Here is a 26382-nt window from a genome sequence, read left to right as displayed (position 1 = left end):
GCCAATCCCTCAGGTCTTGCCATAAGGAATCTAGATTAGAGTTAATGAGTTGGGAGTTGAGGAATTTAGGTGAGATGCAACCTATGTTCTGCTGCACAGGACCCTGAGGCTTCCAGGTCACTTGTGGCAGCTCATTCATTTTATCTACTTTCTAAGTTTCAGATTATATTGCACCTGTCCAGGTCAGGGGGGAACAGAGAATCTTGGAGGATCTTTTAACCCTTGCCGGGACTGTATGCTTCCACATCCTCCAGTAGCTTCCATCATTTGGATCTAGCTTTTGTTTTCTTGAAAATATTTTTTATTTGAGAGAGAGGGGGAGTGAATGTATGTGTGTGTGTGTGTGTAGGGATGTAGGGGTGTCTGTGCATGTGTGTCCAGGTACCCACTGAGTCCAAAGGAGTCAGGACCTCCAGCAGCTGGAGTTACAGGCAGTTATGAAATCACCTGATGTGGGAACCGAACTCTGGTTTTCAGCAAGAGTAACAAATACTTTTTAACTGCTGAACCATTGGATCTTCCTTTGAAACTATGAAGCTCCCCAAGTATGGAACCACTGCCCTGTCAGAGGCTAGTCCAGGACCACAGTGCTGATCAACATCCAGTCTAGCTTTTTATTACTGCCCCACACATGTCTATTGTGTTCTTAGTGGAGTTACTCAGAACAACCAAAAGGCAAGGTAAATGAAGGGTACTGAACAGGACCCATCTGGATGGTTACCTCAGGATGTTGCCACCTTCTTGCCTGGTCCAAGTGTCTTGGCTCTGTAAGTCATATGTATGGTGTGCCCTTGACCTGGGCTGCTCTGTGCAGTTTCCATGAGCTCTAGGGAATGATGTTTCATACTGAAGGCAGCATATCTTAACATATATAAATGAGGCTTGATCCTTTGAGCCTGTCTATAAGGTTGAGGCCAAAGCAAAATAAATGTTTCTTATGTCTCTCCTTTGGACTAGACTGTCTCTGAGCACTATGGACTTGGCAGGCTGCTCCTGCGAGGATCTTGGTATAATCTCACAGAGATCAGAGCCTCTGGAGCTGCACTTCTCCATCTGAGCAAGCCTTAGCTTTTCTTCATGTCCTTCTTCCAGAGGTCTATGTGTGAAACAGGAGCCCAGCATCAAGAACTGACTGGATCACTCAGGTGCTATGGTCCAGCAAACTCAGGATCTAGACATGGATATGAGCCAGAATTTAGGCACAGCTCACTGCTAGTGATGGCCTTCATTTGGCTGCCTGGCACCTAGCCAAGTGAGACCACTTTGCCTCTCTTACTCACACCCAGACAGATTCACATCTTTGGGAAATGCAAAACGGTTTTCCTTACAGCCCCAGATTTACTCCAGTTTGCAGATTCTATAACTAGTAGCAAAAGAAAGTTTGCATAAGGCCAGAGTGCATGGTAGCCACAGAAGAAGTGTGGCCCCTACTCCCAGGGTAAGGTCCCTTGGCTGTCAGGCTAGGTTGTGGTTGGGGAACCTTGTGTCTTTTTGGTTATACCAGTCCTTTGAAGCCTTAGGACCAAGGAGGGAATAGCCTGTTGCAGGCTGTCCAGTTGGATTACCTCTTAGGTAGAGGAGAACTTCTTGGAACTTGCCCTGGGTGCAGCAGTAACCAGCTCTGCCCCTCCTTTTGGCACATGAAGCCTGCAACCCTTCCTCATGGATGAGTTGACTTCCTCATAGGTTATGAGAGATGCTTTGCTTTCATTGTCCCAGCTACGGGGACGGGATGTTCCTAAGATCATGTGGGTAATTAAATGTGACTCTGCTACCACCTGCCACCTGTCCCAGAACTGGGAGTGGGGTGGCTAACCTGGGGCAGACATCCTGATGATTCTTGAACATGGGGAGTGATCTTCCCCCCATGTTTGATGTTGGTGGATGGTGTCACTAGTATCAGCTAGACCACCTCTGTGAGTTAGTCCCACCCCTTGCTATCAATGCCTTACCTTAACTTAGAAACCTCTAACATGAAATAAAATTCAGGTCCAGATACCAAGGAGGGAGAACTCCTTGTCCTTTCCCTGCAAGAGCCCTGCCTTACACCACCTGAAACCCAATAACTGTGTATGGCTGTGTCAGCAGTAGACTCCAGGTTCTGCTGGCCTGCCAGGTCCCAGGGCTTCCCATGGAGCAGGAGCTGCGCTTGGCTGCTCTACCTCCTCTTTGCTCCAAAGACTCTGGGGCTGTATGTAGCTCAGAGCAGCCCAGGGTGTAGTTTATGGGGCAGAGTTGGGTCACAACCTCTGTCTAGATTTCTGGGCTACTCAGAGCTCTGTATGATCTTATTGGTAGGTGAAGTAACATATGGACTTGATAGGCACCCTAAATCTTGAGCTAGCACTATTATTTCATCTCTAGTAAATAGTAGAATTGTGCTGGTGTGTTTGCATGCTTATGGGGTATAGGGATCTCTACATGCAAGGACATGGATGACATGCTAGAGCCCGTGGGAAGATGCTACAGACTGTGGGAATTCTTTGGTGGGACTGAATAAGGCAGCTTGAGCTGCAGCTGGAGTGGAGACTGTTGGGCTGAAAATGTTTGTTAGGAAGCTTTGTGTGTAGTCTTGACTGTTAGAAAAGATGGTCTATAGTGTACTGGTTGATGTCTTTATACCATTACTTCAATTTAATGTCTTTACAGGTGCCCTAGGGGTAGGGACACCCAATGTAAGTGCTGGACAACCAGCCAGGAGTCTGGATGTAGAGATGTACTATAAAATACACAGGACCAAGATCTAGGAAAAGATTTGAACCCACATTTTATGGCTCCAAAGCTCAAATTTTTCTTTTGTCTTGAGCCAGGCATGGTGGTAAGTACATGCCTTAATCCTAGCACTTAGAGACAGAGGCAGGAGGATTTTAAATTTGAGGCCATTCTGAGTTACACAGAGAGCCCTATATTTAAACACATGCACACATACACACACAATATTTCCTCTTCTCTGCCTCTGGAGTGGTATTTTGAAACCAATGGTTTGGCAAAGTGGGTCTGTAGAGGAACTGGAAGTGTAGCATAAACCAGCTGTGGCCAGGATAAGGGGCTTTTGACACTCTAGGGGTGGCAAGGAAGAGCAGGTAATATGTGGGGAGGGAGAATGTGGGCATTTGATAGGAAGAGTTGGAACACAGAGGTATCAGTTGGCATTAACCTGAGGGTCTCGAGTACCTTCAGTAGGTCATAATGGAGGCTCTGAGGCTAAAGTGGAGAGAATACTCAGTCTGTGCTGAGGCCTTAGGTAAGCCCAGGGTTAATGGTTCCCATGCAGAGGCTCCCACGCTTGTGTTCCAGATGTGGCACTCTGACCCTGCAGATTCAGCCAGCCAGTGCACACATCTGCTTTAGAGCTGACATGGACCCAAGAAACTCCCCTGAGCTTAGTGGGGATGTTTTGGCACAACATCTTCACCCAGAAGTGTTAGGGTGGCACAAACTCTATTGCATCACCGCACTGGCCATCTGTCCATGTCTGTCCATCCTGTGTTTTCTCATTTTGAACCTCTAGAAGTAATAGCATCGGGAGGGGATCCTTGTTCCTTCAAAGTAGACCCCTCACTTGGATCTAAGGTAGAACCAAGGTAGAACAGGCCCATGAATTAGCCACCCTTGCAGGGTTGGCACATTAGACTCTCTGAAACATGTTCTAGCATCTGGTTTCATATAATTCCTGAAAACTCCTGAGCTCCCCAGGAGAGCGTCATTGAGTAACCTCTGGAAAAGCAGAAGTGAAGTCTGGGAACACACTGTCCTCTTACACTTCACTCTGGCCAGCTGGCCAGCAAGACCCTCTGGACCATGAGGCCATGGGTAAGTGTAGAACTAGGCCACTCTGCTTAGTGTGTTAGTCCCCTTGGGCATGTGGGACCACCTCCTTGGCATAGGCCATGACCTTCCTTTCCTGCCTGCCTAGGTCCTTGGAGAACTGCTGTAGGGGCTAAAGTGCTGGAGAGCCCATGTGCTCCGTGTCCCTGGGAGCCAGCTGAATGGCCTGAAAGATCCCCTTCAGGGTTGGCAGGTTTAGGGAATGCCTCAGGAAGAGGGTGGGGGCAGGGTTGCTTAGGTCCACCTCACACAGCCTGGCTGAGTCACGGCCAAGCCAATACTTTATCATACAGAGTGGAGAGCAGTCGTCACGTTGGTGGGGGGCGGCAGGGGCATGCCACTGTACTATTTAGGAGCCTAGGGTAGTTTAGGAGGGTCAGTAGTGTCAGCAGGGACCAGAGCCTTCCTACTGAAAAGTCATGACTAGAGGAGACTAGGGATTAGGGATAAGCCAGGGGGTTTCAGGACAGGTGGAAGCTGTGAGGCTAGCCTGAAGCTGGTGGTACAGGCTTATAAGCTAAATAGCAATGCCAGGTGGATATTGGTCTTTGGTCTTCAATGGTAACTCCAAAGAGCTTTGCTGGAGCTGGGACAGTGGCCTTTGACACAGTCTCAAAATGACAGAGGATGCCCTGTGGAAGAGGGAGAGCAGAGGCTTGGGGTGTATCATCCTTCTTCAGTCTTCCTGGCTGGGCTTGAGGAAACAGCTCTGTTTCCTCTACTTCAAGGGCTTCTTAATAAGGCCTCCTAAGGACTTCCCTAGAGCATTTTCAGGGAGCTTAGATAGTAGGGACTGTTGTCGGAATAGTGGTGCTGTTAAGTCAGAGAGTCAAGGGCAAAAGGAGTGTAAGGCTGGGGGCATGAGACCTTGGGCTGTTGGGGAAGTACAGCTGAAGCCCCAGGGCCACAAAGCCTCTTGAGTAAAGATGATGGATGACTTCACTCTGGGGTTGGTGTGTACTTGGGAACTGAGAGCTGAGGAGTAGAGTAGGAAGCCTGCACGACACTTGGAGATGGTGCTAGTGGGGGATAGTTGCCAGAACATCTAAGGCAAGAACTTAGGAAGCATAGAAGTTCTGGAATGGTCCTGGGGTTGGGGTGCAGAAGAACAAGCCCAGGGTTCTGAGTAGAGACCAGGAACACAGAGAAACTGAATTAGCCTGCTTTCTCTGAGTTAGGATTTAGGTCACACTGAAACAAGAATGTCCTGATAGCAACAGTATCTTTCTGAACTTGAGAATCAGACTCTGAGGAATTCTTACTATGAGAGATCCCAAACTGGCCAGCACCACTGTTGCTGGACCACTGATTGGATTTAGGGTAGACAGCTGGGCTTGTGGGGAGACCAGAGTTGTCCTTAGAGGATCCAGCTCATACCTCAGATGAGGCATGTGTGGTCCTCTCAAGGGCCATCACTGATGCTGTTAGATTGCTGAACCCAGGTCTCACAGCAGAGCTAGCCTCTGTTGTCCTTGGGTGCCCTTGAGGGGCTGGGCTAGGGCCAGGTGGCTGGGTTTCCCACAAAGCATCTATAAATTCCAGGCCTCTCCTATGCTTGGATCCTATCGCTATTCACATCCCCTCCTCCACAGCCCTCAGGAGAGCAGGAAACTGAGGGAAAAGTGTCCTAACCCAGCTTGTCCTAGCCCTGGCCAGGCCTGTCTGAAGGACTTGGGGCTGCCAGCCACTGTGTCTGGGCGCCAGCTTTCTCCAGCAGGGTCAGAACTGGTTTAGAAGCCCTGTGTGGTCCCCTCGTGGGCGAGCTGAGGGATCAGCCTGCCTGCCTCTCTCCAAGTTGCCTTCTTGGCTGGCAGGCTGTCCCTTTTCCCTGGGTCACAGGGAAATGTGGGTCTTAGCCAGAGAAAGTGGTCTGGAACAGCCCTTTGACATTGTCTCTAGGGGCCTTTAAAAATGAGTTTCCTGGTACGGCAGACTCTTGCAGCCCCAGGCAGGATTCTCAGTAGTCTCCTGGGCTTGCTCTGATCTGACAAACTTCAGCAGAAACCACCCAGCCGCCAGCATTCCAGCAGTTCTCACAGCCACGGCTTCCTCAGTTGCAGCGTCAGCAGAATGCAGCAATGGAGGATCAGGGGTGTTTGCTCTGCAGCTTCTCTGAAGTCCCAGGGGCGGGTCTGTACAAAGCAGAGAACCCCAGCTTTGCCCTGCTCAATCACAAGCATACATTTCTAGCTTCTGTAGTAATGGTTGGTGTCAAAAGTGATACTAGAGGGGTTTGTCACTGAGTCATGATAGTTTAGGCCTATGCCTGCTATTGACAGGTGGACAGTGAGTGTCCAACTGGCCTACATGCCAGTTTCTTTGCCACTGGCTGACTCTTCAGGTCTAAAGGCTGTTTGGGCATCTGGTTTCATACCTGAAAGGCATGCCCTAGACACGAAATATGGAAGAATGTAGTCAAGGAGGCTCAGAGAACAAAAGAGGCCTGAGGTGGGGACCGACAGCGTCTATCGGTTCTGCATGATTTCCCATCTGCTCTATACTCTGACTGTGAGACTCTGGACAAGGTTCTGGCTCCTTGAGACTTTTTATTGATAAGTCTATGAAATGGGCGTGGCTGAAAAGTCCTGCACAAAGATTGCTCCTGGCATAGGAATAAGACCATTTAATGGCCTGTGTGTTTCCAGGCCTTCTGAGGCAAAAACTGTCACCTGAGTACCAGGTATTTGATGGAGTGTCACTGTTTAAGAGAAGAAAGTGTTTGGCAGTGGGGAAGTTGCTGAACTAGCCTTTGCAGAGAATGGAAGTGTGATGCAAGGCAGAGCCTGGGACAGAGAAGTTTCATGCTACTGGACAGCTTATTGGGGTCCTCAGTGGGAAGTAACAACTTGCCTAGGGAATCCTCTCAGAGCATACGCCAGAGCACCAAAGGGCAGAACGTGCAGAGGCCTGGACCCTTAATGCTTTAGACTTGAGCGATGGGGGCATGGGTTGATTATGGTTTGAAGCTATGCTTGCTACCCTAAGAACCAATGGGGCCACCGACAAGGAGGCATTCCAGTCAGAGGATTGAGTTTTACCCTGGGGTCTTCCTGTGCCTCTGTCTTGGTCTCTAGACCCAAGCTGTGAGCTGAAGGGAAAGTCTTTTGTCTTGAAGATCACTTTAGGCTCTCAATGGCTGCATGGATAAGTGAACAGTTTGGCCTAGCTGATGGTCTAAACCGGAATACCATTTCTAACTGTTGTCAGCTCTGGAACTTCTCTTAGTATAAGTCTGGGCTCTTGGAAGCCCTGGACTAGAACTCCTTGACTGTGCTCCCTCACACCCCCCAGTAGCAATATGTTTATTGGTAGATACAATATATATAAATCAGAGCATGAACAAGTTTGCTTCACTTCAGTACCTGTAAGATTGCTTTTTTTTTTTTTTTGGTTTTTTTTTTTTTTTTTTTTTGGTTTTTTCGAGACAGGGTTTCTCTGTGGTTTTGGAGCCTGTCCTGGAACTAGCTCTTGTAGACCAGGCTGTCTCGAACTCACAGAGATCCGCCTGCCTCTGCCTCCCAAGTGCTGGGATTAAAGGCGTGCGCCACCACCGCCTGGCTGATTGCTTATTTTTTTAAAGATTTATTTATGTATATGAGTGTTCTACTTGCATGTATTCCTGCATGACAGAAGAGGTCATCCAATCCTATTATAGACAGTTGTGAGCCACCATGTGGTTGCTGAGAATTGAAACCAGGACCTCTAGAAGAGCAGCCAGTGCTCTTAACCATTGATATTTTTAACCATTTGTTTCATAGCCACAAAAACCATTTCAGAGGCATTAATGACATTTTTGGTCTAGCAAAGCCAAAGTTTATTTATTATTATTACTGTTATTGTTGTTTTTTGAGACAGGGTTTCTCTGTGTAACAGCCCTGGCTGTCCTGGAACTTGTTCTGTAGACCAGGCTGGCCTCAAACTACTAAAATCCACCTGCCTCTGCCTCTTGATTAATTAATTAATCCTGCCTGGTTTAAAGGCATTTGCCACCAACGCCCAAGGCAAAGTTTAAGAGAGTTTTTATTTTATTAGAGTTTCAAAGAACCTCCCCCCTCCCCAGCACCAAGTTGTAAATCTTAGTAGCTGCCTGGAGAAGGAGACTAGAAAAGGAAAAACAGCCTTGTTTGTTTACAGCTCCATGGTAGGAAATGGGGCATTAGAAGAGTGAAACCCAAAATGTTAAGGAAGATATGCTTCTGTAAGATAGAAGAAAAGGAAAAGTTACGCTTCTCAGAGTAATTCAGAAAGCTGACAGACTTATGAAGCAACATGGCTGTGCACTGTAAGAAGTTACTAGACAAGGGTTCTTAGACCTGAGTGTTATGTCTGTTTGTCTGTTGTTGTTGCCCCCGCCCCCGTGCTTATTTCTGATTCTTTTTCTCTTTTTTTGTTTGTTTGTTTTGTTTTTCAAGACAGGGTTTGTCCTGGAACTAGCTCTTGTAGACGAGGCTGTCCTCGAACCCACAGAGATCCTCCTGTCTCTGCCTCCCGAATGCTGGTATTATAGACATGTGCCATCATACCTGGTTTTGTGTAGTGCTGGGGATTGAGCCCAGGACTTCATATATGCTAGGTAAGATCTCTGCCAGCTGAGCTACAGCCTCAGTTCCATTTTTCTTTTAAAAAGATTGTATACTTGCCCAGTCTCAAGGTTATTACAATGTGGAGGTGGAAATGCAGGCAATATACTGTTATGTCAGTAGCTATCAATAGAAGTAGGCTTTTTCTGCAAAACCTATCTGAAATACTACAACAACCCAAGCATTTCTGACTTGAATACCTTCTGTTACCTATGCCTTACTCTCAGAGTAGCCAGATTGGGAAAATAGGGAAGAACAGAACCCCTTAGCAGGGCAATTGCACCTGCCGTGGGGCAGAGACATTGGAGCACGTGCACACATCACCAAAAGATAGCTGAATTCTCTTAACCTGCTTTGCCTTCTCTTCTTATCATCTTTAAGGTAGCCATGGGGAAAAGAGTGAATATAAGTGGGATGAAGACAGCAGATCCTCCTGTAGGCCTCTAGAAGTTAAGGTCCATTCTGTTAGTGCTTAAGGACCACAGAAACCTAAGCTGTGTCTGTCACCAGCCCCAGACATAGAGGTGGAAAGAATGCATTCCAGCACTTTTGTACCCACTCTCCACATTCTGCCACCTTTGCTCTTCCATCTCCTTTTGCATGCTTGACTGCAAGTGGACATTCTTTGTTGTTGTTCATTTGTTTTGAGACAGAGTCTAACTATGTAGACCTGGCTGATCTCGAACTCCTCCTGCTTCTACATCCTGAGTACTGGGATTAAAGGTGTGTACCACAAAGCCAAACACCATTGAGACATTCTTTTGTTTTCGAGACAGGGTTTCCCTGGGTATCCCAGGTTGTCCTGGAACTTTGTAGACCAGGTTGGCCCTGAGCTCAGAGATCCACCTGCCTCTGCCTCCCAAGTGCTGGGATTAAAGGCGTGTGCCACCACCACCCATGGAGACTTTTGAAGTGATAAAGTAGGAGGGCATTAGAGAGGTGCCTGAAGTCTATGGACGACTTATCCACCTTCCATTCTCTCAGAGCACCTGGGGAAACCTTGGTCTCATTCTCAGTAGATCTTTTTCTCAGCCACAGGCCTTGGTACTTCCATTGTAACCACATATAAACCTAGGAATAATTTTTCTGCCATCTTCACCCAACCTCTCCCAATTTTTCATTCTTCAGTAGTTTTCATAGCATAAATAAACACTTGCCAGTGATTATTCTGTTCTAGGCTCCAGAGTACTACATTGGGCCGGAGTCTCTATCCTTATAGAGTTTATATGTCCTGCACTGGGTAGGATCAAGTGCTTCAAAGAAAAATGACACAGGTGAAGGTTTAGGTACCAGATGGCAGAAGAGGTTTTAGCTCTTTTGTTTAAGAAGTGGTCTGAAGGACCAGGCTAGGGAACAGAGAAAGGACCCTGACAGGAGGATGTGCCTGGAGTCAAGAGGAGGAGAGAAGCAAGGAGGCGATTGTGGGCAACTCGATGGGGCTCCATTTCAGCAGGGACTCCCTCTTGAAATTAAATGCCAACTGAGAGGGACTGAGGCAGAGGACCACTGTCAGCAGGCAAAGGCACTCACCACCATGCTTGACAGCTTGAGTTCAATACCTGGACTCATGTGGCAGAAGGAAGGAAGCAACCAGCTTCTGCAGAAGTCCTCTGATTTCTGTAGGTACAGAATAACACTACATGTCGGGGAACATGTAAGCACTCACCCATATCTCCATACATATATAAATAAAATTTTTAAAAACAGATCACTCTAAGCTAATTGTGGTGGTTCATGACTGGAATCTCAACATTAGCACTTGGAAGGTTAAAGTAGGAGGATTGAAAATGTTTGAGGCTAGTCTGGTCTACATAGTAAGTTCTAGGCCAGCTTGTACTACATAACAAGATCATGTTTCAAAGCAGCCAGGCATAGTGGTACATGCTTTTAATCCCAGAATTTGAGAGGCAGAGGCAGGGGGTATCTATGAGTTCAAGGCCAGCCTGGTCTACATAGTGACCATGGCAACCAAGCTGCATAGTGAGACTCTATCTTAAAGAAACAAAAATAAATAAAATAAGGGACTTGGGTAGATGGCTCAATTGGTAAAGCTTCATAAGCATTGATGACCTGACTTCAGATCCCCAGACTCCGTGTAAAACAATGGATTTAGTGGCATGTACTTTTGTACCAGTAATGGTGAGATGGGAGGCAAGGCAGGTGAGTCCCTGTAGGCTCACTGGCCAGCTGGTCTAGCCTACGTTGTCAGTGTCCAGACCAGAGAGCAACCCTGTCTAAAACAAAAGATAGAGCCTGAAAAATGATATCCAAGATTTTCCTCTGACCTGTAAAACCATGTGTACACACACACACACACACACACACACACATAAAAGAATAAGATAAAATAATAAAACAGACCTGGGACTACCTCAGTGAAAGAATACTTGCCTAGTATGTATGAACCCCAAGTTCAGTTCCCAGCATTTCAAAGATAGCACAATCACTGACTACTGTGTGAGGAATAGGCTGGGACAAATCATATTCTATCACCTGTGTCTCTAAGAGCTCAAGAGGACTCATAGCATTAGCCTATCTGCCTCCAGCCACTGCTAAGGGAAGCCATTCCCCAGGGCACACATTTACCCCTCAAGCCCCTCTTCACTCGCTCCGTGTCCTACTTGTTTCCTTCATGTTTCCTAGTCCCTATCCTTTGCTGTAGCCAAGCCCAGCATGGCCTTCTCTGCTCAGCCATATTTTTGTGCTGTTTCTCTATTTCTACCCCCTTCGGCTTTAGGTATTTCTTTTTTTAATGTGCCTTATGTCTGAATGTTTTGCCCCTCCAATCCTAATGCCCTAGGGAGAAGAGCCCTGTTATATTCTGTTCTGAATCAGGGTCTCAAAGGCTACAGGTTGTAAATGTCACCTTGTATTGAGGTTTCCCAACCTCATCATCTTGGTGTACAATTACTTCATTTATGTTGGTACTGTGGGACTCAGTATGCTGGCTTCTGTTCCTAGGGTCTGGAGCATCTAGACTTTAGCGTGACTACTTTGTAAATTGGTACTGAGCCAATAGGTCGATGGAAGTCAGGTGGCAGAAGGATACAATTTCATGGGAGGAACTGGGCCCAGAGTTGGTTAGAGATGGAAACTTAGGGCACTGAGTAAGGTTCAGAAAACCTAGCCCTTTTCATCTGCCCTTGGATTTCAGACCTGAAGCTGCACCTGCAGAGCACAGATTATGGCAACTTCCTGGCCAATGAAGCATCACCTCTGACAGTGTCAGTCATCGACGACAAGCTCAAGGAGAAGATGGTAGTGGAGTTCCGCCACATGAGAAACCATGCCTATGAGCCGCTCGCCAGCTTCCTGGACTTCATTACGTGAGTGGACCCATAGTGCTAGGCAGGGTAACTATATATCTGCAGAAGTTGGCATCAGAATGGCCTAGGCCAACAGCTATTGTGCCTCTGTCAGGCTAGTCTTGTTAAAGAATGTCTTTAAAATCTTCTCATGTGGTAAAATCTTCTCATGTGGTATAACTAGATTGGTTGTTCAACAACCCTGAACTCCAGGTCATAAAATTTTGTTACCAGTCTCTTTCCCGTCCCATCATTGTTGTGGAGGTGTTAAAGTCGCAAAAGCTGGGAAAATTAGAGCTCCTCTACTCAATCTATAGCATCCACATCAAACAGGTTTTCTCCTGCTCCCTCATGCTAGAGTTGAAGATCCAGGTGTAGACAGAACTCTGAAGAGCCTGGGATGGGCCATACAGTCCTTCTGCCTCTACTTAGGCTGAGGCCTGTTCTCTATCTACTTTGACAGGTTAGAAAGACAGGGATGGGTTTGAGTTGGAGGAGACTGAATTCCTTGTCCTCCTTCTCAAGAGCTAAAGTGGTTAGGCCCTCATGTTTATAATAACCCTTGGTTGCACCACGCTTCCTCATTGTGGGACCCTTGGGTGGATTTCTGCCTATACCAAGCTTTTAGAGAAGCTAAACAGAGAAGAACCTGGACTTCAGGACTTGAAAAAGCTACTTGGACTAGTCCTGTGTACCTGGGACTCTGAAAAGTAGAAAGATTGCCTTTGAAGGAATGACCTAGGAGGGTAAGCCAGATCCTGGCAGACAAATGACTCTAGCCTAGATGGCAGCTTCATGCAAGTGGTGAGCTGAAGTATGATCAATGGCCAGCCTCTGAGTGTGTTGTGCAGTGTATGTTGTTAGGAAATGTATCTTCATAATCTGAGTTTCTTGGTTTCCCCATTCCCTGCCCTCTTGGGACCAGACACATTACTCCACTTGTTTCTTCAGAGAGAGGGTTATATGCTGGCTGCCTAGCCTGACTCCCCCTCTTAGCCAAGAGCAGCCAGTTGCAGAATCCATCTACTCAAATGGGTATTTAGGCAGAGGGCTCATCCTCAGGTAAAAGGGGCAGAGAACTCTCATAAGCTGGAAAACAAGCCTTTTTCCTGGGGAGTCCTAGCTGGGCTCATGCTCAAACCACCTTTCTCCTGTCAAGGTATGCTAAGATGCACCTAGTGGGACCGGGAAATGGAGTAGATCATATGCTGCCACTCTGTGTGTGTGTGTGTGTGTGTGTGTGTGTGAGAGAGAGAGAGAGAGAGAGAGAGAGAGAGAGAGAGAGAGAGAGAGAGAGAGAAGAGAGAGAGACATCACTCTACCATCTGTCACCTAACTCCTAGCCTGGGCCTGTATCCCTTGCCCCAAGGCCAGAGCCAAGGACATACCAGGAAACTGAATTTATTGCCAGAGCTCAGCCCTCAGCCTTCACCTTCAACTTGTTTGCACAAGGCTCCTTCAGCTTCCTGGTGGATGTTCTGGTCTTGCCAGCTAGGCTGGCTGGAGGAAGCTTGACCCCATGCCAGTGGTCAGAGAGTAGATGTTATCCCTATTGCTGCCAACTTACCCACCTGCCTGTGCATCTACCCTGGCCTGTTTTGGTGTCAGCCTGCCAGGCTATGAAACTGGAGAGGGCTCTGAGTGTGACTGAGACAGAGCAGCCGCCAACTCTTTGCTGGAGGTTGGCTCCAAGCACCAAGTGTGCTTAAAGCAGCCAAGTACTATCTTGTGGCAAGCTGTCTGAATCCACCACTTCCGTGCCTCTTCCATTCATGGGCAGTTGTGGCTTATAGCCTTCCATCTACCCCGACTCAGGAACAGCTCTGCAGCCACGTGCTGGCTAGTCTGAGCTTGTGGCTGCTTGTCCATGACCCCTTCATCCCCAGTGCCTGCTCCTCTGCTCTCCACATCAGCCACCCCTCACTGATGACTGCTCTTCACCACCTGGAACTACTACACTCCTGAAATCGCTGAGTCAGGCCACCACCCTCTACCCACAGCTTTCAGGTTCTCCAGCCCACTTTCAGTTCCTTGCAGGGCATGGGTCCTGGATTCAACAGGACACCGGGCTTTGCTTCTTTCCCTGCTGTCCCTCTGTCTTCATTTCTCCACCTCCCTAGCTGAGGTTCCCTGGTCTATCATTTGAGCTGTCTTCTGCCAACATCTGCAACTCTCTTGGCTGCCCGACTTAGGGTCCCACCCGACTGGCAGCCCCCCAGCCCTGGAGGAATCCCAGAGCCTCCAGCCTGGAGCTATCCTCCCTCCACCTCCACTGCTGGGAGCAAAGCTGGGGAAGCCAGCTATTTGGTGGGGTGTGGGGAGTGTCATTCCTACTAACAGACATACATGCTTACCTACTCAGCTAGCCTCGGCTTGTTTCTGCCCAGTAACCTTTTTGCTGTCCCCAGTCAGCATCCTGCAACTCCCACCAAGAGTAGGTTGACCCCTCCCCATCCTAAACATCATTCCTCTCTTGCCTCCTGCTTCCTCATCTTTGGGCAGATGGCCCACCTACTCCTCTACAGTGTAATCAGTAGCCAGTACACTTTCCAACACTGCATCTGCATCCCACCCCATAAGTCCATTCTACCCTCCTTTCCCTGAGATCCATCTACCAGCATTCAGAATTCCCTTACCCCTTCCTGGACCCTGAGTGGCCCCTCCTCTTTCCTTCTGTGTTATCACCTTCCCTTTCAGATTCCTCCATGGGCTTCTAGCACTATATACCTGAACCTTAGCATTGTTAACCACCCTTAAAAGCTCATTTCATGCCACCTGTATTTTCACATTTCCTTATCTTTTCCCTCACCTCTCCTAGCACTCAAGCCTGCAGTCATCTCCTAGAAATTAAGTCCCTCCACATCAAGGCCTTTAATGTGGCCAAGGTCTCCAGGATTGGCCATTGATAGTGTCCAGCCCCCAGCAGTTTCTTTTCTCGTATTTGACTAACTTAACTCCTATTTTCTCAGCTGCTCTTTCTCTTCCATTGCCCTAACAGATTAGTCAGGTGTGAATAGAATTTTGGAAAGAGATGAATGGAGCTTTCCTTTAGGCTCTATGCTGGAGACTCATGACTGGTTCCCTGCAAGGAAGACTACTTGGCTGAGGAGAAATGTGTTTGAGGGAAGAACTAGGGTGGGAATCTAGACTGAAGGACTCTAGCTGAGTCCAGAGCCAGTGTCAGGAGGAAGCTCCGAGGGTTCAGAGGGATAGTGGTGCTGAGAGAACAGACAGTGACAGTAGAGGTGGTTGTCTGGCATAGTGAAGAGAGTCTGTTAGCATATGGTCTTGAGGCGACCCCGCTCAGTTTTATAGTGGTGACCTATTTAGTATGCCATCATACCAAGGGCTCTTGCCAGGTCTAGCCATTAACTTGCTGTGACACTTGGAATAGAACTTGTATTCGGGTTTTTGTTTTTTGTTTTTGCTTTGTTTTTACCTTGAAGAAGATCTTTATCTGGCCTATTCCATGATGTTTTTCCATAGAACAGTCAGCCCTGGAAGAAAAGTTGAGAAACTTGTTTTTAGGAGAGTAAGCTTGGTCTCTGGTACATCTTCAGGTGGACCCTAAATGCCCTTGTTTTTAAACAAGTAAACCTCTAGCAGGAGCCATCCCCAGTGGATAACACCTGCCTGTAGCCCACTGGCAGGAACTGTGGTTAACCTGTACCATCTGGGAGAATTGCCATCAGCTAAAGTGGACAACTGGAAGGAAGCTTTGTCCTAGGACAATGGCCTCAAGTGTCCAATAGGCCTACCAAAGCATCTCTTATCCTCTTATGACATGCTTGGTCATAGAGCAGTCATCGGGCTCTCCCAGGCCTTGTTATCCTGACTGTTCCCAGTAAGCTGAGTGTGCGGGTGGACTACAGGTCTCTGCCGACTAAGGCTCTAGGGCTGCTCTGGGTTCTGTTCCTTTGTCTTTCCCTAGCATGGAAAGAGAGAGCCAGTACTGACCCTGTTCTCCTGGCTTGGGGAAAAGCACCATTGTGAGGGATTCTTCAGGGCCCCAAAGGTTCAAATCGGATGGGATAATCCAAGTGGGCCTTGGAGGAGGTCAGAGATGAGATACTGTCTCTTCCGTGGACCGTATTTCATTCGTTCTGGTTGCAAAGGGCAACTTGAGGCTTAAGAGGTGAGGCGCTGAGGCCATAGCAGAAACCCCTGCCGGGCAGTGGTGGTGCACGCCTTTAATCCCAGCACTCGGGAGGCAGAGGCAGGCGGATCTCTATGAGTTCAAGGCCAGCCTGGTCTACAAGAGCTAGTTCCAGGACAGGAACCAAAAGCTACGGAGAAACCCTGTCTCAAAAAAAAAAAAAAAAAAAAGAAACCCCTGTCCATTTTCAAGCCTGGGTGAGGCTCTTCGGGACCTAGATGGAAACTGAATACAGATACTATCACTAGCAACAAATGAGGACCCTTGGCGGCTGCAGGTGGAGAAGTTGGCAGAAGTACCTGGTTACACACAGCTTCCCAACCCAAGTGCTGGAAAGCCATGGTGCTCCAGCAGGTGGCACCAAAGGGCACAGAGGAGGGACAGGGTCGGCTAGGGACTCTAAAGGCTTCTTTGAAGGAAATAGCTTCCTAAACTCCAGCCTGAGACTTCTCCCAGCTCAAGCTATTTGGAGGCACAGGGCAAGCAAGGGAGGGCCTCAGGGCAGAGGATTATAGGCTGCCCTACCCCCCACCCCAAAAGGGCCTCTTTGGCCTGGCAGGCAGAGGGCCATCTACTCCCCAGCTGTCTTCCTCTGGAGGGAGATGCTGACCAGCTGGAACTTCATTCTCTCTTTTGAGGCCAAATGAGGGGAGACATGACCGAGCAGCTCTCTGGGGGCAGGGAGGCAGCTGCTGGAGCTAAGCAGAGAGCGGGGGGGGGGGGGGGGGGGCGTTTCTCTGCTTGCTGAAGGTAGGAAGGTGTATGACTGGATCTTATCATCTCTGCCAGGCCAGGCCTGTCCTGTCTTCCATCTCCCAGGAAAGAGAATTCTGAGCCTTACTGTGCAAGAAGGGAAATAGGGGCCTCCAGTGCAACAACCTTACAGTTGGCCCAGGGGGAGGGAAGTGCTCAGCCTGGCACAGGATAGAGGCTGGCCTGGCTTGAGTAGAAGGAGGAATAGAAGGGACTGAGTGCTATGATTTGAGTGGCCCTTACTTGGCCCAACATTTCCTTCTGTGCTCAACTAAAGCTTGTAGGAAAGAGAGTCTTGGGGAACTAGAAAGGAGGAGAGCCACTGCTGGCTTCTGCAGACTATCAGAGCTGGAATGGGAAGCACAGCTAGCGTCTTCCACTCACTGGAAGGCAAGGCTAGCGCAGTGAAGTCAGGTGGCAGCATCTCCCTACAGGATCCACAGGGTTTTCTTCTGAGGCTGGGCCAGGACCTTCAGAAATACTCAGATACCTTTGGGCTCTTATTCCAGCCTTGCCCCTGGTCTAAACAGATAAAGGAGACCCTGGATTGTGGGCACAAGAGGGTAAGTTTAGAATGAGAAACTGGGTTGTGGGGTTGCTCTAAGAAGATAGAGCTGGGGAGTTTAGAACTAGAGTATAAGGCACTAGCGATAGGTAGCTGTGTGTGGACGGTGGCTGTGGGGCTAGAGCCTGATGCTGAGATAGGCCTGGTAATAGCCCACTCTGGGTTTTATCTGCCACGCTGCTAAAGCCACGGGTCACTTGAATAATGTAGGTTCAAGAGATGTGCTGTTCTTCAACATTTCCAAAGGTCTAAGAGGAAAAGGGGCATTCTTAAGCTCTGGGGTGGGGTCTTTGTGGCTGTCTCTGGAGGTACATAGATTTTAGGGGGGCTGGATTGGGTGCAGGTTAAATAATGAGGGATGGTATGTGTGTCCTGGGCTATGAAATACAGAAGATGTCAATGGCAGGAGATTTCTAGAGTGGAGGAGATACAGTTTGAGGCCAAAGCACAAAAAGCTCTGGCAGGCCCAGTCTCTCTGCTGTGCCCCACTCTGCCAGTTCTGTGGAGTCAGGGATGGGAGGCTGGCCATGTGGGCCTTGCCTGAGGCCCTTGGTTTTTTTATGGGGGGACTGTCTCTTCTCAGTGTATATCCTGTAATGACCCAGACAGATTGAGTATGGAAAGAGGGCCGCTGCCTAGCCCCAGGCCCAGGAGACCAGAGGTTGTAATGACATTAAACTGGGTGGGCGCTGCACAGGCACAAAGAGTATGGGTTGGGCTGGGACAGGAGCTGGCACATTTTCTTACACCTTCCTTGAGGGCCTTATAGGAATGCCCCAGTGGCTGGTTCTTTAAGCCGAGGTATGGGCTCTGGATCACCCACCTTTCCCCTTTATTCCCTTGGTACTGGGCTACCAAGGCCTTTCTAAAACAGTCTCAGCACTAGGTACTCAAGATTTATCATAGGGATGGACTGTAGCCCACCTAGAAAAAGAACAAGACCTGTGCTCAGGGCCCAGTTCACAGTTCACATTTTAGTCCTTACCCTTTCTTGGCCTGGCCTGGCCTTTAAGGACATTCTCCTGGGGCCTAATCCAGCTCCTTTATACTCTGAGTTTACTACTTATAACAGCATGGGTCATACCTGGGACTACTGCAGCCTGACTGTAGCTGGGGTCCTCTCCTCTTTTTTATGCTGTCCCTCCTCCCCATAGGTGATTACACAAAACTCTGTGCCCCAGCTCCTCTGTGGCTGTGTTTTTCAGCTGGAGACAAGTTGTCTTGGTTCTTCCTTGTCAAGTCTTAACTAGGCAGCCCCACCCTCCCCAGCTCCACAGCTCCCTCTGCTGTCCATGGTAGACAGAGTTGTTTTCTTGCGGGGCATGCCTAAAGAGACTAAGCCTAACTTGAGTCAGACTAGCCTCTGAGTCTCTTGCAGGCCCTCCTGAGCAATTGCTTAAACTGGCATCTGGCTCTAAGGAGGAATGTACTTTTCTGTCTTCAAAGTGGAGCTGTGCAGTCTCCTTGACCCAGTCCTTTATTCTAAATGGGGCCTCTATAACTCTTCTCTGGCCTTTCTTGGAGAAGCCTCTCCCTAGCCCATTCCTTAGCCTTTCCCCTCCCTCCTTTGTTCCCCCCAAATCAAAAGAGCCAGCATAGCCTTAACTATACAATGCTATTCTGTTTTCAGCCCACTTACAGCCTTAGTGCTTGAGATGAAGTTGACACCCTCTGCCTGGCCTGAGCTCAGTCTCCAGGCAGCCCTTTGCTGATAGTGCTGCCTTGCCAGCAGCTGTGCCAGTCTTGACAGTACTCTGTGTGTCCCTCCAGGCCTCTGTATACTGTTCCCTCTTTCCAAGAACACACTTTTATCTCCAAGTCCTTTTATCTGTCAAGCTCCTGACCACACCTACCCCTGGGATGGGGTGTGTACCTCACCTGCATGATGTGCTTACGGTTCCTGTGTCCTACATGTCACACTGTAGGAGAGTGACTTGTGTTCCCGTCATTTGTGAAGCATGAATCCAGCATCCTTTCAAAGGAGAGGCTGCATTTACTCTGTGTTCCTGTTATTGGGGGTAGGGAGGTAGTGGTGGCCGTGGTGACAGGAACCAGAGTGGAGAGGTACCGAAGGACAGTGCCTCAGGAGCCTGTCACAGCATTCATGAGCCAGCACTTACACTGAGGAGGTACTGACCAATGCGTTGTGTGGGCAAGGGTATTGGGCCAGGCCTTCTACCCTAATAGTCTGCCCTGTTGTTGTCTGCTTCTCCCAGTTATAGCTACATGATTGACAACGTGATCCTGCTCATCACAGGCACATTGCACCAGCGTTCAATCGCTGAACTTGTGCCCAAGTGCCACCCACTAGGCAGCTTTGAGCAGATGGAGGCCGTGAACATCGCACAGACACCTGCAGAGCTCTACAATGCCATTCTGGTGGACACGCCCCTGGGTGAGCCACTGTGGTGGAAACAGCAGCTGGACAGTGGTCTTAGCATTAGAGCCTCGGTGTGGGTTTTTGTGGATTAAAGGAGGTGGGGCAGCCCCAAAGCAGAAAGTGAGAGTCTGCCTGTTGCTGCTGACCTTGCCCTTCCCTCAACTTCCCATTCTCATTGTTTCCCATCCCATTTCTTCTCCTTTCCCATTGCTTTTTCTAGGCCAGACAGGCAACCCACAGGCCAGACTTAGACTACCTAACTTTGGAAATAGTCCAGGTTTTTAGAATTCAGAGGAAGGCTGAATGAACTTATGGAGAAGAGTGAGGGGCTTGTGTACCTTGGGGTCCTGAGAGATCTAGCAGACTGTGGCCCTGAGCAGGCATACTATGACTGGCTCCTTATGAGGTGAAAAAGAGAAGCAAATAGCTTTATTTGACTCCACTGAGCAAGTCCTAGAGGCCAAGTCAGACAGTGTCCGGGAGGATACAGGGTCCATGTCAGAGGCCAAGGAAGGGAGGGGAGTCAGAATAGCTTTCTGTTAGCCCCGCCTCACTAGTGTTGGCTCCTGTCTGCCTAGAATGCTGAGAGAAGGCATGAGGATCATAACTAGCTAGTGCTCTTCCAGCCAGAGTCTAAACCCTGGGGAACTATTCCCGGAAGCCACCAGAGCTGAATCAGAAGGTTCTAGGCTGAAAAGCACCAGCCATATCTGCTCACCTAGTTTGCCTTTGATTCTCCCAGTAACTCTGAGCTAGTTCTGGGCTGTTTGTGGCTTCTGAAGTTTCTTCATCTTTAAAGGAGAGACATCAGGTAAGTCTTCAGGCCCTCCATAGGAGCAAGATTTCTTGATCCTGCCCTAGCCTCTCCTCTTAGTCCTGCAGTGGGACTAGTCCATGCCTAGCTACTGATCTCACTATTACTTAAAGGAGGAGGCTAGCCTCCCATGTGTGGGCATTAGGCCCTCAGAGGGTATACAGTGCAGTGAATTTCAGCCCCCAAATCCATAGCTGCCCCTGGAGAAAGAGAATGTCATGGCCTCTTATGCAAGCCTGTCTTTGGCATGGTCTAAACTTGGGTCTGCCCCAGCAGCGATTAGATCATGTTATGGCTGGCCGCCTCCTTTATAAATCAATTTTAGGAGCAAGGAGGCAGGAAAAGCTCAGGTCAGTGCACATGGCCCCGAGAATTGCTTCTACTGCTTCCAAGGCAGTATCCCAGGCTGTATTGGGGGTCCCCAATACCTAGCCTAATGGGCCTTGTGACGTGGGCCCTCTCACTTAGGCTGCTTACCCACTCTTCACATCCTTGTCTTCCCTCCCCAGCGGCTTTTTTCCAGGATTGCATCTCAGAGCAGGACCTTGATGAGATGAACATCGAGATAATCCGCAATACGCTTTACAAGGTAGTGTTCTTTAGAAGCATGGTGGGGGGTGACTTGTCAGTGGGTGGGTATATGGGCCTGATGGGGTGATTTATGTGAGATGCTGGGCCAGGATTCATGTGCACCAGGCTCCTGTCCTGGAAACTTCAGGCTCATCTCAGGCTTCTGTGATGGTTGCAAGGTTGCATGGAACAGGTTATCTGTTCTGTGGTGTCTGCAGCAGGCTCAGATAACATCAGCAAGGAGTGGCTGGTGCTCCCTCACTTATCCTGACAGACCTGGCTTCTAGACAGCCACTCCTGTAGCATCCAGGAGGGTCATGGGCTATAACCCAGGCCGTAGCCCTCAGATCTATACCACATGACAGGCATTTAGGTAAAGGCAGTATTGTATGCTTAGTTACGCGGGGGGAGGAATCCAGCCAGGCACAGCCAGTTCATTATGACCTTTTCAGGTTCCCAGACCCTGAGCCAATACCTTATATCTCACTATCTTCAGCTTCTACTTGCCTTTTGCTTCCCAGTAGGCTGTGGCATAGACTGGCTAGCCTCTGGGGTTAGAGAGTGGGCTTGGGATTCTTGGGTTCACACAGTCATGGAAGAGATTAAGAAGTAGCTATCTGATCTTCTGGTCTTTCTGTGGAGCCTGGGTCAACATACAGCAAGGATCTGGTGGTAGATGATCAAAGTTATAATAGTGTAGGCAGAGGGATGGCACATAATAAGCAAGGAGCATGGGCTAGGCCAGATGGCAAGGGGTTTACTGTGAAAGAATAGGTTTTACATGGTTAATGGGGAGGAGATCCAAATGAAGAGACAGGCACTGAGCCAAGTCATCCAGGGCCTTGAATGGCAGATCAAAAGTTTGATCTGGGAGTGGTGGTACATACCTCAAAATGCTCAGAAATACCAAGCAGGAGAATTTTTGCTGAGTCCAAGATTAGCTTGTGTATGTTGTGAGTTCCAGGTCAACCAGGTCTCCATAGTAAGAGCCTGTCTCAAGAAAAAAAGGTAAGCCAGGCATAGTAGCACATGCCTTCATATCTAATACTCAGAAGACAGAGGCAGGCAGCTCTCTGTGAGTTTGAGTCTATGTATTAAGTTTCAGGACAGCCAGGGCTATATAGTAAGACCCTGTGATAGAACAAATAAACTACAACAATAATCAAAAAAGGTAAGTTTGAAGTTTGGTCTGGCAAGATGGCTCAGGAAATGAGAATGTTTACTGCCAAGCTGTACAACCTGAGTTTAATTCCTGGGAACCACATGGTGGGAGGAAAGAACTGGTACCCACTATTGTCTTCTGACCTTCGCATGTGCATGCACACAAAGTAGTTAAATGTGAAAAAAAGGTGAATGTTAGACTGTGAGCCTAAAGTCTTCAAACAGAGCAAAGTATTCTTAGAAAGCCTCTACCTATGACTGCAGGGTGGAAGGCAGAGTAGAGGTAAGGGGTACATGCAGACACACACATATGTATGTACGCGTACACACACACATATACATACAAAGTTTTATACTGTCCCTCCCACTCACCTGGCTCATTGACAAATTCCCTGCCCCAGACAGGATGAGGATTAGCCTTACCCACACCCTCACTGGGCCTGACTGGTTTTAGCTGGAGTCACTGGCAAGGACTGCCCAGGAACCAGCTCATAAACACCAACCCAACACTATGAACCCCATGCCAGAACTGCCTGCCTGTCAGGCAATGAATGTCCCAGCCCAGTGGCCCCAGATGGGAGATTAGGTGGACCCTCAGATGTCTGACAGGTAAACTGTAGGCAGCTGGTGCAGAACCGTGGGCTGGCAGACTCCAGGGTACAGGGTGGGGCTGGGGAGGTGACCTTGGTACCTGGGTCTTGCCAGTTTCTTTGCTGCTATAGCCTCTGGATGAAAGTGTAGACCTTAACCATAGGGTCAGCTTCTCTGGGGCTCAGCAAACAGGTTAGGTAACAGGGCATGGAACCTAAAATCTGGCTAGTGCTTTCCCTTACAGATAGGAACTGCAGGCTCCTCTAGGGATACAGGCTCCAGGAGATCCTAAGAGTCCAGCATAACCAGCTTGGCTGGGCATAAGGGGGGCTATGGAGGACTAACTCCTGGAGGGACTGAGAAGTACCACCAAGCCTTGGTGCTAGGAACCATTGGGTTCTCTGAGATCCTCTGTGCTGGATTCTATTCTTTCTTTCTTTCTTCCTCCCTGTCTTTTCTTTTTCTTTTTTTTTTTTTTTTTAGACAGGATTTCTCTGTGTAATAGCTCTAGGTGTCCTGACATCTGCTTTGTAAACCAGCTGGTCTCAAAGATCTGCCTGTCTCTGCCTCCCAAGTGCTGGGATTAAAGGCGTGCGCCACCACCACCTGGCCTCCAGGATTTTTCTTACTACTGACTTATACTGACTTTCTGTTTCCTGTGAGCTTTGTGATCACCTGCAGATTCTCACTGAGCTCATCTTGCATAGTGCCACTGTGCTTGTGGGGCCCTGGGTCTCAGCTCGTCTCTCTTGGAATGGCAGGACTGTGGGTCCAAGCCAGCTTGGAAGGCACACTTGAATATGGAAAGTTTTTCATACCTTGCAAGCCCACCCACCCCAACTCGGGATAGTCCTTAGTATATGGATCCAGAGTCTCTGTGACCATGCTATGTATGGGACCTTAGGTGGTGTCTGAGTGAAGTTTCATGCAAAATTGTTACCCTTGGGGTCTGCAAGATCATGGGGGGTGGGGTGGGAAGGTATTGGAAAGAAACTTGTGTGACCTTATGAATGAGAATCGGGAAAGACTTTGTGTCTGGGGCTGACCTGTCCTTTCCTTATTCTCAGCGGATTCAATTTGCCTGGACAAAAAGTACTTGTTTCCGCCGGCAGCCCATGTACCTAATTATTGACTGTGAGGCCTGCGTTCACATAGGCGATAACCATCCTTCAGCAGGAACTGACCTGATAATTTGGTTCCTGCTGTTGATGCCAAGGGGCTGCCTGGGGGTGGGAGGAATAGTGTTCTGCAAGGTGGGCTTATGGATTCAGTTCAGACCAATTGTGGATTCTGAGGATAACTTTCCCTCACTAGCCCTTGGGTACCTGGTTTTCTGAGTCTGGGGAAGAGGAGGTTTCAGGAGACTGAGATAAAAGGAAGGCAGAGCAGCAGGAAGAAGACAGAGCCCCCCCCCCAAGCTTGGTTGTCCAAAAGAAAGGGGTGGAAACATGTACCTGAAGCAGACAGTGGGCCAGAAACTGTTTTGTCAACCTAGATAGAAGTCAGCAAGCTACTGCTGGCTGAGTGGTTAGCGGTTGAAATTGGTGGATGCTTTGGTGCAGGGAAATTGTCGTAGAATGAGCTGACCCAACCTGACCATAGAAGGCTTAGAGGGAGGAAAGTAAACTGACTAGGTTTCTTTTTCTTTTTTCTTTATGTTTGTGGATGTTTTTGTTTTTTTAATGTGCACTGGTGTCTTACCTGTGTATATGCCTATGTAAGGGTGTCAGGTCCCCTGGAAATGTAGTTTTGAGCCACCATATGATTGCTGGGAATTGAACCCAGGTCCTCTGGAAGAACAGTCAGTGCTCGTAACCACTAAATCATTTCTCCAGCCTCTGACTAGGTTCCTAACAAGTCCCCCAGCATTGCTCTCCTTGCTCTAAGCAAACACAGTTCTCTCTGCAGGCCTACCTGGAGTCCTTCTACAAGTTCTGCACTCTGTTGGGTGGGACCACAGCTGATGCCATGTGTCCTATCCTAGAGGTGAGTGCCTGCCCTACTTCTCTGCCTTTTGTTCCCACTGATCCTTGCCAAGGGGAGCTCTGCCATGGTCTGGCTATGGTCTCCCTCATCTTCCCTCTCTCCTCACATATGCACTGGCCCTGCAGTTTGAAGCAGACCGCCGCGCCTTCATCATCACCATCAACTCTTTTGGGACAGAGCTATCCAAGGAGGACCGTGCCAAGCTCTTTCCACACTGTGGCCGACTCTACCCTGAGGGCTTGGCTCAGCTGGCTCGGGCTGATGACTATGAACAGGTCAAGAATGTAGCTGATTACTACCCGGTGAGTACCCTGGCTGACAAGATTTAGGTGACCATGTTGGCACCCCCAGCACCCAGCAACACTCATACCTGCTTCTTCCCTTTTCCTGACCAGGAATACAAACTGCTTTTTGAGGGTGCAGGTAGCAATCCTGGAGACAAGACCCTGGAAGACCGATTCTTTGAACATGAGGTGAGCACAGGGCCCTTGTGGAATCTGCCTGGTTATAGGGAGGGTTGTGACTTAGGGCTTACACTTCTGGCCACAGCCACCTGTCATCACGCCTGCATCTGTCTACAGGTGAAGCTGAACAAGTTGGCCTTCCTGAATCAGTTCCACTTTGGTGTCTTTTATGCCTTTGTGAAGCTTAAGGAACAGGAATGCCGCAACATTGTGTGGATTGCTGAGTGCATCGCCCAGCGCCACCGCGCCAAGATCGACAACTATATCCCCATCTTCTAGCATTCTAACCCAAGGTTCCCAAATGCACTGTGTGTGTCTTTGTGTGCTATGGTGAAGCCCATGGCTCACTTGTCTGACCTGGTGAGGTGTAGCACGTTGTCCTGGGATTGCTCAGTTCCCATGATCCCCTCTGGGACTGCTCTTAGGCCTAAAAGGGATTAGAGACCTCTCCCCTGATGAAGAATGGACCAAGATCCCTCCAGAGCAAAGAGCCCCCAGCCCTACATTTAGAGCCACTGATATATCTAAGGAACTTGTGTCACTTTCATGTCCCTCCCTGACTTGAGAAGCCCTGGCAGTGTGAGCCTCCCTGTCCCTCTGTGGCTCATTCCCAGAGCAATAGCCCTTGGAAAGATTAAAGAGTGTGTGTCTTTGGGGTGTGGGGGAAGTAGCTTTGTAGCCCTCTCCTTCAGCTCTGCCCCTCTGAGACAATAAAATCCTCTCTTTAAAAAGTCTCCTCTCTGCTGCCTCTTAAATCCTAGAACCTTTCCTTGCCTCCCGACTTTCTCCACCACTGCACCCTGATTGCACCCTTCCTGCAGTCAGCAGCCACAGTGTCAGGGGGTCCCTGGAGGAGGCTCTTCCTGCTGGGAGCTCAGGCAGAGATAGGCTGAGGTGGGGCTTGTGAGAGAGGAGTGTATCTTTACTCTGGGGGCACCAGAGGCTCCCTAACTGCCTCACCAAGCCCTGTAACTCCCCAAATTGACCATTACCTTCATCTCACTATGCAGAAAGCCAGATATCGGGATAAGTGGTTTGTTTGCCTGAGGTCGTAGAAGAGGGATATGGACCACAGAGTGCCTGAGAGACCCAGTCAGGTCCCCTGCTGGTCCCAGGTTCTCCCAGGCAGTTCCCAGTCTTTGCCACATAATCACACCCTATCACCCAGGCAACCAGGCAGCCACTCCTTCAAACACTGATCTCCATTCTAGGAGAAATAAAAATGTGTC

General features: G+C 48.9%; 1 protein-coding gene across 1 annotated transcript in view; it reads left to right on the top strand.

Annotated features, from left to right (window-relative positions):
• Atp6v0d1 (ATPase H+ transporting V0 subunit d1) overlaps positions 1 to 25887 on the top strand; it is a 45045-nt gene extending 19158 nt beyond the window's left edge. The window contains exons 2-8 of the mRNA XM_057753733.1: positions 11563 to 11734; positions 19404 to 19582; positions 20891 to 20970; positions 24612 to 24689; positions 24815 to 24991; positions 25085 to 25162; positions 25271 to 25887. Coding sequence (XP_057609716.1) covers positions 11563 to 11734; positions 19404 to 19582; positions 20891 to 20970; positions 24612 to 24689; positions 24815 to 24991; positions 25085 to 25162; positions 25271 to 25432 — 926 coding nt within the window. The 3' untranslated portion in view covers positions 25433 to 25887. The remainder of the gene's footprint in view (positions 1 to 11562; positions 11735 to 19403; positions 19583 to 20890; positions 20971 to 24611; positions 24690 to 24814; positions 24992 to 25084; positions 25163 to 25270) is intronic.
• The last annotated feature ends 495 nt before the right edge of the window (positions 25888 to 26382 follow it).

This window comes from Chionomys nivalis, chromosome 21 (genome assembly GCF_950005125.1).
Source record: "Chionomys nivalis chromosome 21, mChiNiv1.1, whole genome shotgun sequence".
NCBI classification, from domain to species: Eukaryota; Metazoa; Chordata; class Mammalia; order Rodentia; family Cricetidae; genus Chionomys; species Chionomys nivalis.
This window is presented reverse-complemented; position numbering and strand designations above follow the sequence as displayed.